At 39.1% G+C, this 15,288-nt stretch overlaps 2 protein-coding genes across 4 annotated transcripts in view; one reads left to right on the forward strand and one right to left on the reverse strand.

Moving 5' to 3' along the window:
- The window catches only part of CYYR1 (cysteine and tyrosine rich 1), a 98,751-nt gene that overhangs the window by 80,835 nt on the left and 2,628 nt on the right, over positions 1–15,288 (forward strand). Inside the window, 1 exon segment of the mRNA XM_045517851.2 lies at positions 2,443–2,600. Coding sequence (XP_045373807.2) covers positions 2,443–2,600 — 158 coding nt within the window.
- LOC105070277 (uncharacterized) overlaps positions 1–15,288 on the reverse strand; it is a 246,329-nt gene that overhangs the window by 22,663 nt on the left and 208,378 nt on the right. The window contains exon 8 of one of the 3 annotated variants that reach the window (XM_074360982.1): positions 10,527–10,603. The exons of 1 other annotated variant lie outside the window; for it this stretch is intronic. The gene's annotated coding sequence lies outside the window, so the exon portion shown is untranslated. Of the gene's footprint in view, positions 1–8,797; positions 10,604–15,288 lie in introns of those variants that run through there. One more of the 3 variants, XM_074360976.1, reaches the window with a different exon arrangement.

The raw sequence follows: 15,288 nt of genomic DNA on the forward strand, positions 1-15,288 counted from the left end.
ATACACAGGACCTCTCTGTACCATTTTTACAGCTTCCTGTGAATCTATAATTATTTCAAAATAAAAGTTTAGAAAAAGGAAAATACAGAAACTTTGTAAGGCGTTCTTTTAAAAAAAATACATTCTCTAAATTTTTTCAAGGATTTTATGATGTCAAACTTCTCAAATGAATAGCTTTTCTCTTTCCAACAGTTGACTAAACCAAATCATTTATATATTGGAAGCTTACTGTTTATTTTTAAATAATGCTATAAATTCTATACTTGCCATGTCTTAATATACCAATTTACAATTGCTAATGGGTATCAAAGGATCAAGGACACTAAAATCATGATTTTATCAAAAAACTCATTTAACACATTAGTTGCAACCCCATTACTGACCTCAAGAACAGTCGCTTTTGCTGGAGCTGCCAACAAGCAAACAAAATGTGACTGATTTTCTACTTTTCTCTATTTAAAAAGGAATTAATGAATATAAATATGTCCCAATTTGATATCTCAGCTTTCATAACACATACTTTGGAAACTCTATGCCTGAATAATTGGGCCATTGATTATTTCTGGAACATAAGTTAAGCCCTTCAATTTCATCTTATGGAGACCTGAAAGTTACAATAAGAAGGTTTCCAGATTGCTTTTAGTTTTTTTTAAATTTCAAGTTATCTCCTTTGATAAATCTTGTTTCTTAAAAATACTTGTTTATTAAACTGCTAGACTCTGCCATTCTTTAATTGCTAATAGCAGGCCATCCAAATATGTCTCCTCCCTCCCTGCTTTCATAATTTATGAAAAAAGATACAATGCATGTGGAAATGTTTTAAAGGAGTCTATAGGAATGCCTAATGGTATGCTTTTTTTTTCTTTTTTAAGTGAATGGGGTAAAGTCATAAGGAGAAAATCTCTTCTGAAAGGTATAAATACAGGTCCACAGTCCCTTATCTGCAGTTCTGAAATCCTCAAAATATTCTGCAAAGTAAAGGTTTTAAATCATTCAGTTGGCAAGACTGGCACTCTCTGATAGTTTCTGTGTAATCCACGAGTGTTAATATTCCCAACTTTACTGCAGAAATGTAAGTGTGTTGTGCTCGGGATGCGGGCCGTGGGGTACCATGCAGTATACGGTGTGTGGACTACGATCCTTTTTGAAAATCTGAAAATTCCTGACTTATGAGACATGTCTAGTCCCAAGAGTTTGGAATGAGAGATTATGGGCCTGTCCTAGAAGAGTCCAGGACAGGTGTTTATATAGCACTGAGAATAGGAACTTACTTATGTGGCAGATGAATCCAAGAGTATAGATATTTCATGACATTAAATTTGGGAGAAGAGTCAGATAAGCACCAGGCTGACCTTTATTTCACCACTAAGCAAAATGGGGCATTGAGCAAGGTGCCCAAGTTGACCCAGTTACAGCTGGAACCATGGCAGTTTGGCTTTAGAAGTCATGCTTTTAAACCGCAAAGATACTGCTACTGAAGACCTATCCTGAAAGCCTCCTCTGTCACAGCAGAATGAGACTGAGTCTCCCAGCTGAAAGCATGAGGATTGTGTGAAAGTTCATACCCTCATGGATAGAACCCCAGACTCCAGAAAACTGGCAATCCAGTTCATATTCCCCAAGTGTGAAACTGGAGGATCCTTTTAAGGAGTAAAATGAACAGCTCCAAAGGGAAAAAAAAAGAAAAAGAAAAAGAAAAAGACTGTGGGAGTTGACCTCAATTAATCCTCTGCTGTGGAGTTCACCTGTCCAATTTTGGCTTTGCACACTGAACTTCCAACCAGCTATTACTATATAGTATCTTTTTACACAGGAATAGCTTCAGGGATCACCAGACATGTAAGGAAAGTGTCAAACATGAAACAGATCAGAATAAACAATCAATAAACAGAGGAACAGAACAGAACATAGGAAATACAAATAGTAGATAAAGTGTTAAATACATACATACATATATATATATATGTATATATATATCATGAAGACTGTCAGAGATTAATAGAAGAAGTTGCATTCATAAAAGCAAAAAAGGAATCTATAAAAAAGTGGGTGCAATAGACAATAAGATAGAGAATCTGGAAGTTAAAAACATGATAGCTGAAATTTAAAAGTTCAGTACAACTTGGGAAGACAAGGTCAGTGACATTCCCCAGAAAGTAGTTCAAGAAAACAGAAATAAGAAAAATTAGAGAAGTTATGCAGGAGGCTCAGAGGTTTATTTCAGGGTAGGCTTCAAGAAAGAGAAACAGAGAAAATGCTGGAAAGGAAATGATTAATTTACAGAACATGTTTCAAGAACTTAAAAACATGAGTCTTTTTAAACATTATCCTTAAGAACATTTGGAAGGGGGCATGTGTTATATAGCCATGCAGCTGTATTTGAAAGATTGAGGAATCCTTAAGAGCCTTTTCAATAAATATACTTCTGCTTTTCCCTTTTAGGGGCACAGCAATTGCTGGCATAGTATTTGGAATCGTATTCATCATGGGGGTCATTGCTGGAATTGCCATATGCATCTGCATGTGCATGAAAAACAACCGTGGGACCCGGGTGGGTGTCATCAGGACCACCCACATCAATGCCATCTCCTCCTACCCTGGTAAGCAAAACTGCTTCCTTCTTCTCAAGGAAGGGTCATTTTTGTTAGTTATGTTCTGCTCCTGGGACAGAAGAAACATTAAAGACTCTCATGGGAATAACCTCCAAGGATGTAGGGCATTTCTGAATTAATGTAGACTGAAGCTCTAAGTTTCAGTGGAGGTTACTTAGATCCACATAATAAAACCTACCTACCATTTGAAGCTGTTCATATTTTCAGTGGTTGTCTTATTGACTACAATTGCCCATCAACCACAGTGAAGAGAAGTAGACAATTTGCACCCACTGTGTCTGTCTGCCAGTGAGTTCTGACAAATGATTATAAGGTATAAGTTACATGTCTGAATAAACTGGCATCTGATTCAATAAGTATGTATGTCTTGAGAAAAAAGAATTGAAGGAAGTTTTGATGTGTCCTTTTTACACAAAGAAAACATTTTTTTAACATAATATTAAAATTACCAACAAAAAGCAAAGGTGATCTATGAAGAGTTCGATGAGTATTTGTTGAGAATCTCCTGGAATTTCCACATATAAATATATTGAAGACATATGACTTCATAACCAAAATGCTGTGTTTTGCCTTAGATGATTTCAATAGCATTTTCTAAGTCAATCTATATACATACAATTTGTCTTATAAAAAGGAGTCAAGTTCTACATTTAACACATCCTTAGGAAGATAATTTCCTATCCACACTCATGTGCTCTCTCTCAGTCCCTATAAAAAAGGGAGATGGTACCTTCTACATCCAGTCTGCCCTGTGTATCAATTTCCTAATAACTTCTTTCCTCTCTTAACCTTTTCCCTATCATCTTTAGCTTGAGGGAGAAAATTTCAGAATTTCAGATGCACGTGACAATGATCATTCCCTCTGTCCTCGTTTGTCAGCCCTCTCTCTTCTCCAATAGCTCCTTGTTAGAGTGTCTCAAGACTCACTCTTGTGTCTTCTTCTATCCTGTATCTACACTTACTTCTGTGGTTACAGCATTTAACCTCATGCTATTAAGTACTATTTATAGGCTAAATGCCTCCCAAAGTTATATATCTCCACTCCAACCCTCTTTCCTGAATTTCAGATTCATCTGATCCCACTGCCTATGATATCTCAGATTTAACATGTCTAAAGTTGTACTTCTGATCATCCCCCACCACAAGTCCTCCATTCACCCTTTACCGTCTCAACTGATGGTGTCTCCAGCCTTCCAACAGCTCAGGCCAAAAACCTTGACATCCTCCTGGACTTCTCTGTCTTTCCCTCACATCTACATGCAAGCTACCAGGAAAATTTCTCAGCTCCATCTGCAGAATATATTCAGTATCTGACGACTTCGCACCATTCCTTCTCTGATGGGTGCCACCATCAGCTCTCACCTCCATTACTGGATCACATCCTAATGGCTCTCCCAGCCTCCACTCCTGGCCCCCAGGGGTCTATTCTAAACACAGTAGCAGACAGAACCCATTTAAGATGATTCAGTGTCAAATCACACCTCTGCTCAAAATCTTTCAGTGGCTCCCCATTTCCCCCAGAGGTAGAGTCAAAGACAGTGGTTTCTCATTTTATCCAAAGTATCAGACAAATCTTTTACCAAGGCCCACAAGGCAACGTATGAATTGGCTCCTGTTTTTATTTCTCTGGTCTCTTTTCCTTGCTCTCTCTCTTCCCACTCTGGCTCCAGTCACACTTTTTTCCTGGCTGTTCGGTGAACACACAGGGCACCCCCTCATCTTTGGGCTTTGCCTAGAACACCAAGTCCCTCACTTAATCCAAGTCTTTGTCTAAGGTCACCTCCTGGATGAGGCCTTCCCTGATCACCCCACTGAAGATTGTAACGTGGCCCTCCCCACAGCACCCCAGTTGCCCTTCCTCTCCTTTTCTTGCCCAGTTCTTCTCTTAATCTTCTAAGATACCATCCTAGTTCACCTAATTGTTACGTTTATATTTATCGTCCACCCCCTCTTTCTAGAACACTGGCTCCATGAGGCAAGGATAATTATCAATTTTGTTCACCTTTCAATCCCAAGCACACGAGACCAGAACTGGCTCATGATGGCCACTCAGCAGATGTGGCTGAGCGGATGCAGAGCATCCTGAAAAAAACCTGATTTAGTTACATCAACACTTAGAAAATTTACATTAAATTCCACCCTGAAATCTGTCACTTTTACTCACTACAAAAGGAATTCACAGTTTTGAATCTTCCCAACTTACTAAGGATATTGTTGTGAAGACTATGGTATAAGGAAAAAATGTGAAGACTACAGTATAAGGAATGTGAAGACTATGGTATAAGGAAAAAATAGGGGGAATTATTTTTTATTCTTCACATCTCCCCATTTCACCTGTTCAACCCATGACTCAAAAGAGGACAGTCCAACGGAGACATCAAACAAGCGAAGACGTGACGCATGCTGTAGAGAACATTCCGGACACATGTTTGCTCAGTCAAAATGTGTGGTTAAAATCAAGTCTTAAAACATTTTAAAAATTTTTTATAAAATTAGACTAGAAAATACAAAATATTTTAATGTGATGTATCTTCTTGGATCTGAGGTTTCTATTTCATGCATGGAAATGTGTTTTTAAAAACTTTATTCTAGTGGCATTATTTATACTGGCTGATCCATTTTCAGTAAAAGTGTTGTTTTGGGAACTGAATAATGCAAAAAACATAATAAACCTTATGGTGGAGGCATTTTTTACTGCAAAAAGACTAGGACTTTGCAAACATAATTTGTTTGCTTACTTCTCATTTCCTTCTCAAAGTCACTAATAGAGCTGTTACTTAAAGGATCAGGAAACAACACAGAGTGATGCTGAGTGCTTTTCAAAATCTTTCGTCTATGGAAATAGAAAGTGATTTTACTCACATTAATTAATTAACCCTGTGATAACTGAATAACCACTCAAGTTATTATACAGTCCTACAGCCTGGCGTCCATGTAAATGAGTAGAACATAATTTAGTCCAGGTTATCGTATCCCTTGGTAAAAGCTCTCGGTGGGGAACCCTACAGTGAACTTTATTACTCTGAACTGGGAGGAGGTTACCAAGTAAATGTTCTCTGCCACGCCCGACCCTTTGTTGGACAGTGACCTTTCAAAATAGTTTTGTATTCCTGGCATGTTGGACAGCATGAACCATGTTCTGTTTAATTACAACTATATTTAGAACCCTCAGGCTGAAAATGGGAATTATTTGTCAAGTCTTATATTTCCACCACTTTCCAGAACTTCAGTATAAACAAAAGAAAGTAATTATGTTAACCCTCTTTTAAAAAAATGGTTTTGGATGATACACAGATGAAAGAAAATACTACAGAATAACACAGAAAAAGCATAAGAAAAGGCTTGGCAAAGAGATAAAAATCAAACAGCAACGAAAGAAAAACAAGGGATTTCAATATCATCAAGAAAATTGAGATTTGAAGTACATTATTGAGTCCTTAATGGTAAGTAGGTAAGTGATAGATGGATGGACAGATAGATAGATAGATAGATTGATAATCAATGAAGGAGGGGAGTTTCTTACTAAAAGAAAAATGCCAAAAGATATATGTAGAAAGAAGTTGTGGAGCTGGAAAAAGCATCATTTTAAAAGCATCATTAAAAAAGTTTAGGATAAGAATCATCAATCAATGGTAAATCAGGGGGGAAGGTTTGCTAAGGAACTTTTAAAGTGTGCATCTCCAGATTCCTTGTTAGTTACAAGAGGAAAAAAGAGTGATTACACAGTGGAGAAATAGACAACATCTTGATGAGGAAGTAAAAATGAATTAACACCAAAGAGGGACAGATGGACGTCTTGTGCCTTCGGGTGTTCTTTGAGGATGACACAACTTCGTTTGTGTAGTGATCTGGCCAGAAGTTCGTAGCCTGAATCTTAGCCTGAGAAGATATCTGACAAACCTAAGTCAAGGAACATCCAAAATAACTGGCTTGTAGTCTTTAAAATTTCTTCGAAATATTCCACTAAGAAATCAAAACTCCATTTGCATCACCGACTTCACAAATGAGGGCAACCTTATTAGTACATGTGCTGAACTCATGACTCAGCAGAGGACTTAGTGAAGTGAGGATGGTCTCTTCTGACTGTACCTATTTTCTTAGTGAAATAAGAAGCGAGTCTTATGCTGAAAGTGGCTTGAGGAGGTGTTTGCAGTTAGGAGAAAGAAAAAAGTATGAAACAGTAATCTCAGAGAAGGGAGGGGTGGTGAAATGCCCAGTGCATCATTTCCGAACAATGTCAATGTCACCCTTCAGAATATGGCCATGCACTTAAAGTGAGATCAGTCAGCACAACTGTGCATTTTTCTCTCACCACATTAAGCTCCTAGACACAGATCTGGGGTAGCCAAAACGCTGGATTTAATCAGGACTGGAGCTTTGTCAGGCAATGCGGGAGAGAAAGAGATAAGAAAATTGATAGATGCACAGAAATAATTTTAGTGATGGACCATAAATCTAAGCTGAATGAAGAAAGACGTGTAGACAGCAAAGAGGTGACATCAGTTTAAATTAATTTGTTTAATGCCAACAGTAAATCAGAAATCCAGATTTGGTCCAAGATGGGATGTGTGTATTCCAGAAAGATGAGAAGTGGTGATCAGATTTACAAAGTGGTACCATTACTGGTTACAACAAGGGTGAAAAAAAGATTTTTAAAGGCAAAAGGCCCAAGGGACTGAGAGGCAAGGTTACATGTGTTACAAACTGATCAAAGAAGACAATTTAGGTGATACAAACCTTAACACTTCATGAATTGGATGGTCGTCCCGGGAAGCGCAGCAAAATGGGTAGAAGGCAGGGAGCTCTTATAGGGTGAAGAATAAAGAACGAAGAAGAGAAAAATAGAAACTATCTGATTGGTTGGGGCCACACAGTCAATCTTGTTTGTGGTGAGAAGGAACCAGGACATGAAGTATAGAGCTCAGGGTTGGCTTGGCGTTTGGGGATTAGCTGATGGGATACACCGAGTCTCTGATCAAGCAAAGCTTTACGAGGACATGAAAGTATCTAAGTTTTGGTTTGCGGATGTGGCAGCCGAGCTGGAGTGGCTTCATATTGGGGCTAGAAATTTTCTTCAACAAGTGGATGTTGAAATCACAGAGAACGACAACAGAAGTCGTGATGCAAAGGAAGGTAATGGGCCTGATGCCAAACCTTCAATCAGTGAAAGTTTAGCGTAGAGAGGACCACAGATACTGATAACAAGGGGGCGTAGGAAGAAGTATAATCTCATTTAATCTCACCAGATCGTTTTTAAAGAGGGAACTTAGTTGTTTAAAAATGGGTATGAGAATCACAGGGAACACCCAGAGCATCTCCTGGCCCCACAGGATGGAGGATGTGGGAGAAAGAATAGATCTGATTTAACAGTGCTGCAGAGGAAGCTGCCCTCTCACGAAAATCAGATTTTAACCACAATAGAGAGGTAAAGCGAAGGTTCCCTTTCGCTCCCTGAGATAACTACCTCATGCATTCGTCTCTCTTCTCAAAAGGCAAAAAAGAAAAAAGAAAGAAAAAAAAACTCCTCAGCGTTTCTCTCAGCAGATGATGGAGATGTCACTTCTCTGAGAAAACAGACACAATCAAAAGAGAACTTCCTTGTATTCGGCACTGGAGTCACGTGTAGAGGGATGACAGGAGGGTGAGGACAGAGAAAGGGCTTTTCTTTCTTTTTTTTTTTTTTAATGGCTTAGTGGTATTTTTTTTTCTTTCTTAACTTTAGTACAGTCTATTACAACGTGTCAATTTCTGGTGTACAGAACAATACCCCAGTCATGCATATACACACATATATTTGTTCTCATATTTTAGAGAGGGCTTTTCTGATGACAGACTGGATGTTGTACTGAGCACAGGTGGGGAAAGTTTGGAAAGTTAATTAGGTCAGATATGTAAAGGCTTCCAGAGTGAAAGATCTACAATGAAGGTGACCTCGTCCTGCTCGGGGTGACAGCGGGATGGAAACGTGCCTGGACGTGTCTGATAGTATCTGAGAGGAAGGTTCTAACCACGTCAGCGCTTCCGGAGTTGCGTCTTGGGCGATTGTAGGGGGGTGTGGGGGGGGGGCCTGCGTCTGCGGGTGGGGGGCGTTGGGGGGAGGGCGCAGGGGGGCGGGACGGGTCTTGCCAAGAGCCCTCTGGGCCTCTGCTCTGAGTGGGGGCAGGCGAACAGTGAGTGGTGGGGTTTGGGGAGGGGTCAGGAGAAGGTCTGCTCCTAGTAATAATATTAGAAGTTGTCTTTTAAAGTAAGTCATGAGTGATAGAAGTGTCAGCAAATGCGGAGGGGTGTTAAAAGATAAACTGAGGCATATTTGTCAATGTTTAAGAGTTTATTTGAGCAAAAATAGGGTAACACCTAACCTAAAGTGGTTAGGAGCGCCCTGCCTTATAGAGAGAACGCATGGAAGCAACAAAAGGAAATTATTTGATTTGCTTTAGCTTACATTAGCCTAGTTGGCTGTTTGTGATTGGCTGTCCTGAGTGTTTTGGTTTTGTAACTTTGAGGTACTCGCAGCTTAGATTTTGGCTTGCTTACATAGACACCACCTCTCCATAAGAGTCAGTCAGTACCGTCTAACAACTTCCCTGTGTGATTAATTTAACCAGTGGTAATCATACTACCATATATAACTATCAAATCAACACACTGAACACCTTGAACTTACACAGTGTTATATGTCGACTATGTCTCAATTGAAAAAAGTAAATTTAAAAAAATACAGGTTAAAAAAGAAAAAGTCATGAGATTTCACCTGTCCTACCAGGCAGTAAAACTATTTACAATCAATAATAATTAAAATCAGGTATTTGTGGTTAAAAAAAAAAAAAAAAAAAAAAAAGATATGCCTTGGTCATTGGAACAGAACAAGTAGATTAAAATTTTACACAATTTAAAGGAGAGATGACAAAACAATGTGAAAAGTGAGAATTAAGAGGCCACATTTTGATAATTTGGCTTAACCAAAATTTAAAACTTCAAAAAAAAAAAAAAGCTTCGAAGCAAATTACACCAAATAAAATAACAGATGTAAGGACACCCCAAATATATAAATTTACATGGAAAAGCTCAGAAAAAGACAGGTTATGCATCAGATGCCTGAAAAAGAAGATACATTTTTAACCTTGGAAACCATACAGAAGAGATCAAAAAGATGAAGAATCATGTGTTTTGTGAGAGACAGTTTTAAACTTCACTATGTCAGTAAGGCAAAAATAACAACTAACCATCTTGACAAAGAGCTATTTTTAGAAGGATATACAGAAAAGGTGTATAACTTCATACACTTGTTTATATCTTGTTATCTTAATGCTAATTAAGATCCCAATTTGTAAATTATCAGCCCAAAACAAACCAAAAACAAACAAACAAACAAACAAACACACACACAGTATGAATTACAAATAATAAACAAGATGGAGGACAATGTCAAACCTCACCACTATCAAAGAAATGTAAAATAAGGAGCTATTGTAATAGTGGCTTTTTTTAACTATTAAATTACCAAAACATTAAATGGTAGCCAGTTAGAAGATTTCTAGAATTCTATTCTAAAAAATGAATTTGAAGTAATAGAAAGTCTCTGTGTGGAAGGATGTTTGTCACTCCATTATTTATAATGATAAAAAAATTGTTAATCTAAAAATAAGTGAATCATCAGTGGTGTAAAATGCAGCTGTTAACAAGAAAGTTCATGAAGAAGATGAATCAGAATGAAAAACACTAAGTTACAATACAAAGTGAAAAGGCATAGACCATTTTACATGCCTACAAGGATATCAGTACACAAATGACTAGAAGGGAGTAGGTAAAGATATTGTTTGTTAAACTGTGGTGATGAAATTATGGATGATTTTCCTCAGTTTCCACATTTTATAAAATACTGTTATACAAGTTTGGTAACACAGTGCACCTTACCTTTACATTTGCTTTAGAGATGTTGACCTTGTTGCAGAAAAAATGTGTTACAGCTCAGTTGTGACAGCAACCTGGATCTGGGCGAGAGACCAAGCAGCACTCTGAGAGTTGGAGAATTCAGGTTTATTACGCAAGCCAGCCCAGAGGAGTTAACACCCCAAGTTTTGGACCCTGTCTGTAGGTTTACACAGGCTTTTATAGGCTGCCAGTTTACAATTTGCAACATCATATGCAAATAAGGTATAACAAAAGTTAACTAATTAGGAACAAGCTTTGTAGAAATGGACCAATCAGGAGGGAGAGAAATAACCAATCAAGAGTGAGGGAAATGGGCCAATCAGAAGTGAGAGAAATAACCAATCAAGAGTGAGATCCATACAAATGAAGTACTACAAATGGACCAATCAGAAGTTAGGGAAATGAGCCAATCAGGAGTGAAGGAAATAACCAATCAGGATTGAGGGAAATAACCAGTCAGGAGTGAGCTCAGGAAACCAATAGAATTTTAGGGGTAAGTAAGCCATTTCAGAGGCAAAAAATGAGACAAAGCCTCTGGGCCAGGGAACCGGATGGTGTTGGCAGGAGAGTAGTGGCCCTGCCTGAGGGTCCTGCCGGTCTTTTTATGCGGTTTCCCACCTCAACCTGAGTAGGTAAAAAATACTTTCTTCTATGAATTTCATAGCATCCCTCAATGTTGTAATAGTCCAGACAATCATATTGACATTAGTGATAAATGGCATATTTCCCCTCTGTAAATCAGAGAAGTGGAATTACTGGTTATGAAAGAATTTCAAAGGGACGTATCTCCAGCTGCATCCATACATCTTTAAAAGATGATTTGACCTTTAAGGATGGACAAAACTGCCCGAGTTAATCAGCAATTCTAAAATTGATACCTTGAAAAGTTTACTTCCTACTGAAACCTGTTTACCTGTAGGAAAAGGTAGCACATTCCACAGGTATACAAGTATTATTTCAGAATGCCTTCCAGTAGCTGGTACTGTAAAAGATGTGCCATGTTTATTTCATGGTGCATGGTCCTCAAAATACTGCTCTTCAGCATTATATTATCACTTTATCAGAATTCAAAGGCCATATGAATGAAAGAACACTGTTTCATATCTTAGATTTTCATGTTCAACATGCAGCTGTATAAACCATAGGGAATCTCACTGAAATGTCCTCCAGCCATTTTTATATGCAGATGGCAAAATATAAAGGCTTTGTTACTGAAGCATAAAGACACACCGCAGCTTCATGACAGAGAACGAGGCAGAGTCAATCTGTAGAGTCATCTGGTGTGTGCTCCTCAAGTGGGAGGCAGGAAAAAGCTTCAACATAAAAACAACTTAGAGCCACATGCTTATAAGTAACAGTTCAGTGGGTCTCCAGCTGTAACTTCCTGTTTTATGTGGAGGCTGCCTTTCTTGGCTTGGATGAAGTTTGTTATAAATCTCTTTGTCTCAGTCTTCCTAGATATAATGAAGCAAAGGAGTGGGTGTAATGCAGAGGGAGTGTATATTTAGACTCCACAGGAGTTATTTTGTTTTCTTATGGGAAAGAAAGCTTGGAATGGCCCAGCCTCTCAGGGTCTAAAGCAGCCGTGGAGAACTGCATACATCATTGCTGCTTTCTCTCCAGGGCTGTGTCCTCAGCTGTGAATCCTGGAGTTGCTCAGCCCACAAAAGACTTGCAAAGCCTTTGCTCACTACAGCATCCCTCGAGGACATCCCACCCAGTTCTGTGTCTCCATCTTCCTCTTGTCTCAGGGACTCAATTCTGCTTTCTCAAATCCCTGAGTATAGGCAGATCAGTAAATGGTTCAACCGATCAAGCTCCTGGTAAAGAGAACCAAGTTAAAGGGACCCAGAAGAAACATAGTTTGTGTTTGCATACAAGGCAAAGCCCTGTGTTTATACAGGCGTGCTGATCAGAACACTACCATCACCTTTTTGGTAAGGGCGCAATTTAGAAGACATTTTAGAGATATGTTTGTTGAAATGTTGCTTGTTCTTTGCTGCAATTCTTAATTTAGAAGATTGGCCATTTAGATTTTATTGTAACTGATATTGTTAGCAGTTGAAGAGTTTTCATCAGGGAAGTAAACATGTTTATTTTTAATAACATATTTTAAGCAATAATAATGGGATTGAGTTTCCATATGTGCAAAATTAACTTTTTAGATAAAATGTGTAAAGAAAACATTTTAAAGAAAATGTTTCTAGTGGACAGAAGCTTTCAATAGATGTCTATGTCAAGCCACAGACAAATACAAGTTTTAAACTAACTAAAACCTTTAATGTAAAAATAAAACTGAACAAAATGTAAATTAAAATAAATAAGTAAAAGCTTGGCCATTTATCTGTGTTATTATGACACTAGTCTTGTGGTTTAGGCTACATTTCACAGTAAGCCATTCAGACATGTCAACTTCCGACTAGAATTTTTGCCGGTAGACATAACCGGTGTCCCAGGTTCTTGTCCTGGCCCAGAAAGAATTCAGAGACAAGACGCAGAGTAGAGTAAGAGAGTAAAATGAGGATTTATTAAGGGATAAGATAGCACACTCTCAAGAGGAAAGCAGGCAGGCTCAGGTGAGCAGCTGCCCCGAGTTTCTTTGGCAAGTTGGTTACATAGGGTGTAAAAATGAATGGGCGGAATATTCATTGGGGAGGGAAGGGTTTGGGGTCATATTCCCTGATTTTCATCCCAACTCCACCTTCCCAAGGGAGGAGGGATTTTTGTCCTTATTTAGTCTGGATTGGAAGTGTCATGGCATTGGATGGGTACTTCTGATCTGCAAGGCTAATTTTATTGAAATAAGGGCATAATAAGCAAAAGGTTACATTTGGACAATGGAGATTCCTTCCTTTTCTCACCTTTCTTCGTTGGCCTCTAGGCTGCTTATCACCCCGAGAGGTGTGACCACTTATCAGCCCAGAGGTTCCTGCTTTTCTTTCTCTGCTCAGGAACCCCTGGTGCTTGCATGATGTATGGTTTCCTGCATTTGGTCTGTGTCTCTCCTTTCTGTCCAATTCCTGCCATTTGGCCTGCATCCCTCTTTCTCTGCTCATATCTAGCTGTCCGCCTGCTCTAACAGAATCATGATCTGCTGATAATTCATCTACTCTTAGCATGCACGAGGTCCTGGGCTCAATCCCCAGTACCCCATTCAATAAACAGATAAATAAACCTAATTACTGTCCCTACCAAAAAAAAAAAAAATTAAAAAAGGAGTAACTCTCTTCCAACCCTGGAGACTGGGTGAAGATGACTACAAAATAGACATCCATACATAATTGTAATAAAATGCATTAAATGTGATTGTAAAACATACTGACATGTATTACAATAAAAAAGTAAAGAAATTTTTTTCAGTTAAGATTTAGAAAACTAAATTCTCCATCCTCATTTGGAAGCCTGTTTGTCCTCCCCCCCCTTTTTTTTTTTTCCTTATTTCTGTAATGGCTCCACCACCCAGGTTATGGGAGCCCAGTACCAGGTGCCCAATACCACGACATCTTCTTACTTCTGTGAAGGAAAAGCTGGGCTGGTCTAACAAGAAAACTCACAGTTCTAGGAATGTGAAAGAGAGGCTGGGCTGGGCTAACAAGATAACTCACAAGTCTAAGTATTGGAATACTGATCTGAGTTCTGCTAGACTAACTTGTAAATCTAAGTTAATTAGTGTTGGTTTGCTGTTTATGTTTTTTTGCTAGCCAGCTGGATTTTCAAAGATACATATCTGGCTTTGGAATGTTGGTTTGCTGCCTCCCCGCCTCCACTTTTGTGATGATAATGCTGCTAAAGCTGTTCCATGCTTATTGGCCTAATACCCCAAGCTTGTACTTTACCCTGTAAAACCTCATGCGCACGTCCTGGAGGTGCTCAGAGCTTTGGAGCAGAAGCCCCTCTGAGCCCGCCGGCGTAATACATCTGAGTACTCCAACCCTCCGAGTGGTGCTTGTTTCTTGACTGGCCTGTCGTTTCTGTAACACTTCCTACCCCTTTCTCCATCTACCCAGTCATCACCAAGCACTCAGCTGCTCAAGGGCTCCTGTAAGCCCCACCCCCAGATTCCATGAATCCCGTATAAGCCCTCACATGGGCTACTACATTGTCTGACTTTCTCTTTGTCCCCCTCAGTCCATGCTGCTGAGAGAGTCGCCTTCCTAAAGCATAGTCCCTAGCCTGTTCAAAACCTCTCACAGCTGCACACCACACACTCCTTACGTGACAGTCAAAGCCCACCGTGCTTACAGCCGATCTTATCCCCCGTGTCTGTGCCTCCCACTCCCCACCCCTATATTGTACAGCATGAGGGAGAGAGCCAATATTTCATAATAACTGTAAGTAGAGCATAGCCTTTAAAAATTGTATTAAAATAATTCAGTCAACTTTTTAAAAGCCCACCTTGATGGTGATACAATCAGATTCCTCAACAGCTTTTCCCATTTCTCTCCTCCATGTGCTTTTTAAATGATTATTTCATTTCCATTTTTTGAAATTTGGAGGGGGAAGTCATTAGGTTTACTGATTTGGTTTTTGAATGGAGGTACTGGGGACTGAACCCAGGACCTCGTGCATGCTGTGCACACTCTACCACTGAGCTATGCCCCTCCCCTTCCTCCATGTACTTTTTGCTTTGAACAAAAGCCTCTCTTGCTTCAGTGCTTTTGCTCAAACTTGAATTTATCCTTTTAGCCCCTTCTCTGTTCCCCGTCACCATCATCTTCCCAAGAAACTTGCACTAAGCCACCAA

Source organism: Camelus bactrianus, chromosome 1 (genome assembly GCF_048773025.1).
Source record: "Camelus bactrianus isolate YW-2024 breed Bactrian camel chromosome 1, ASM4877302v1, whole genome shotgun sequence".
NCBI lineage: Eukaryota > Metazoa > Chordata > Mammalia > Artiodactyla > Camelidae > Camelus > Camelus bactrianus.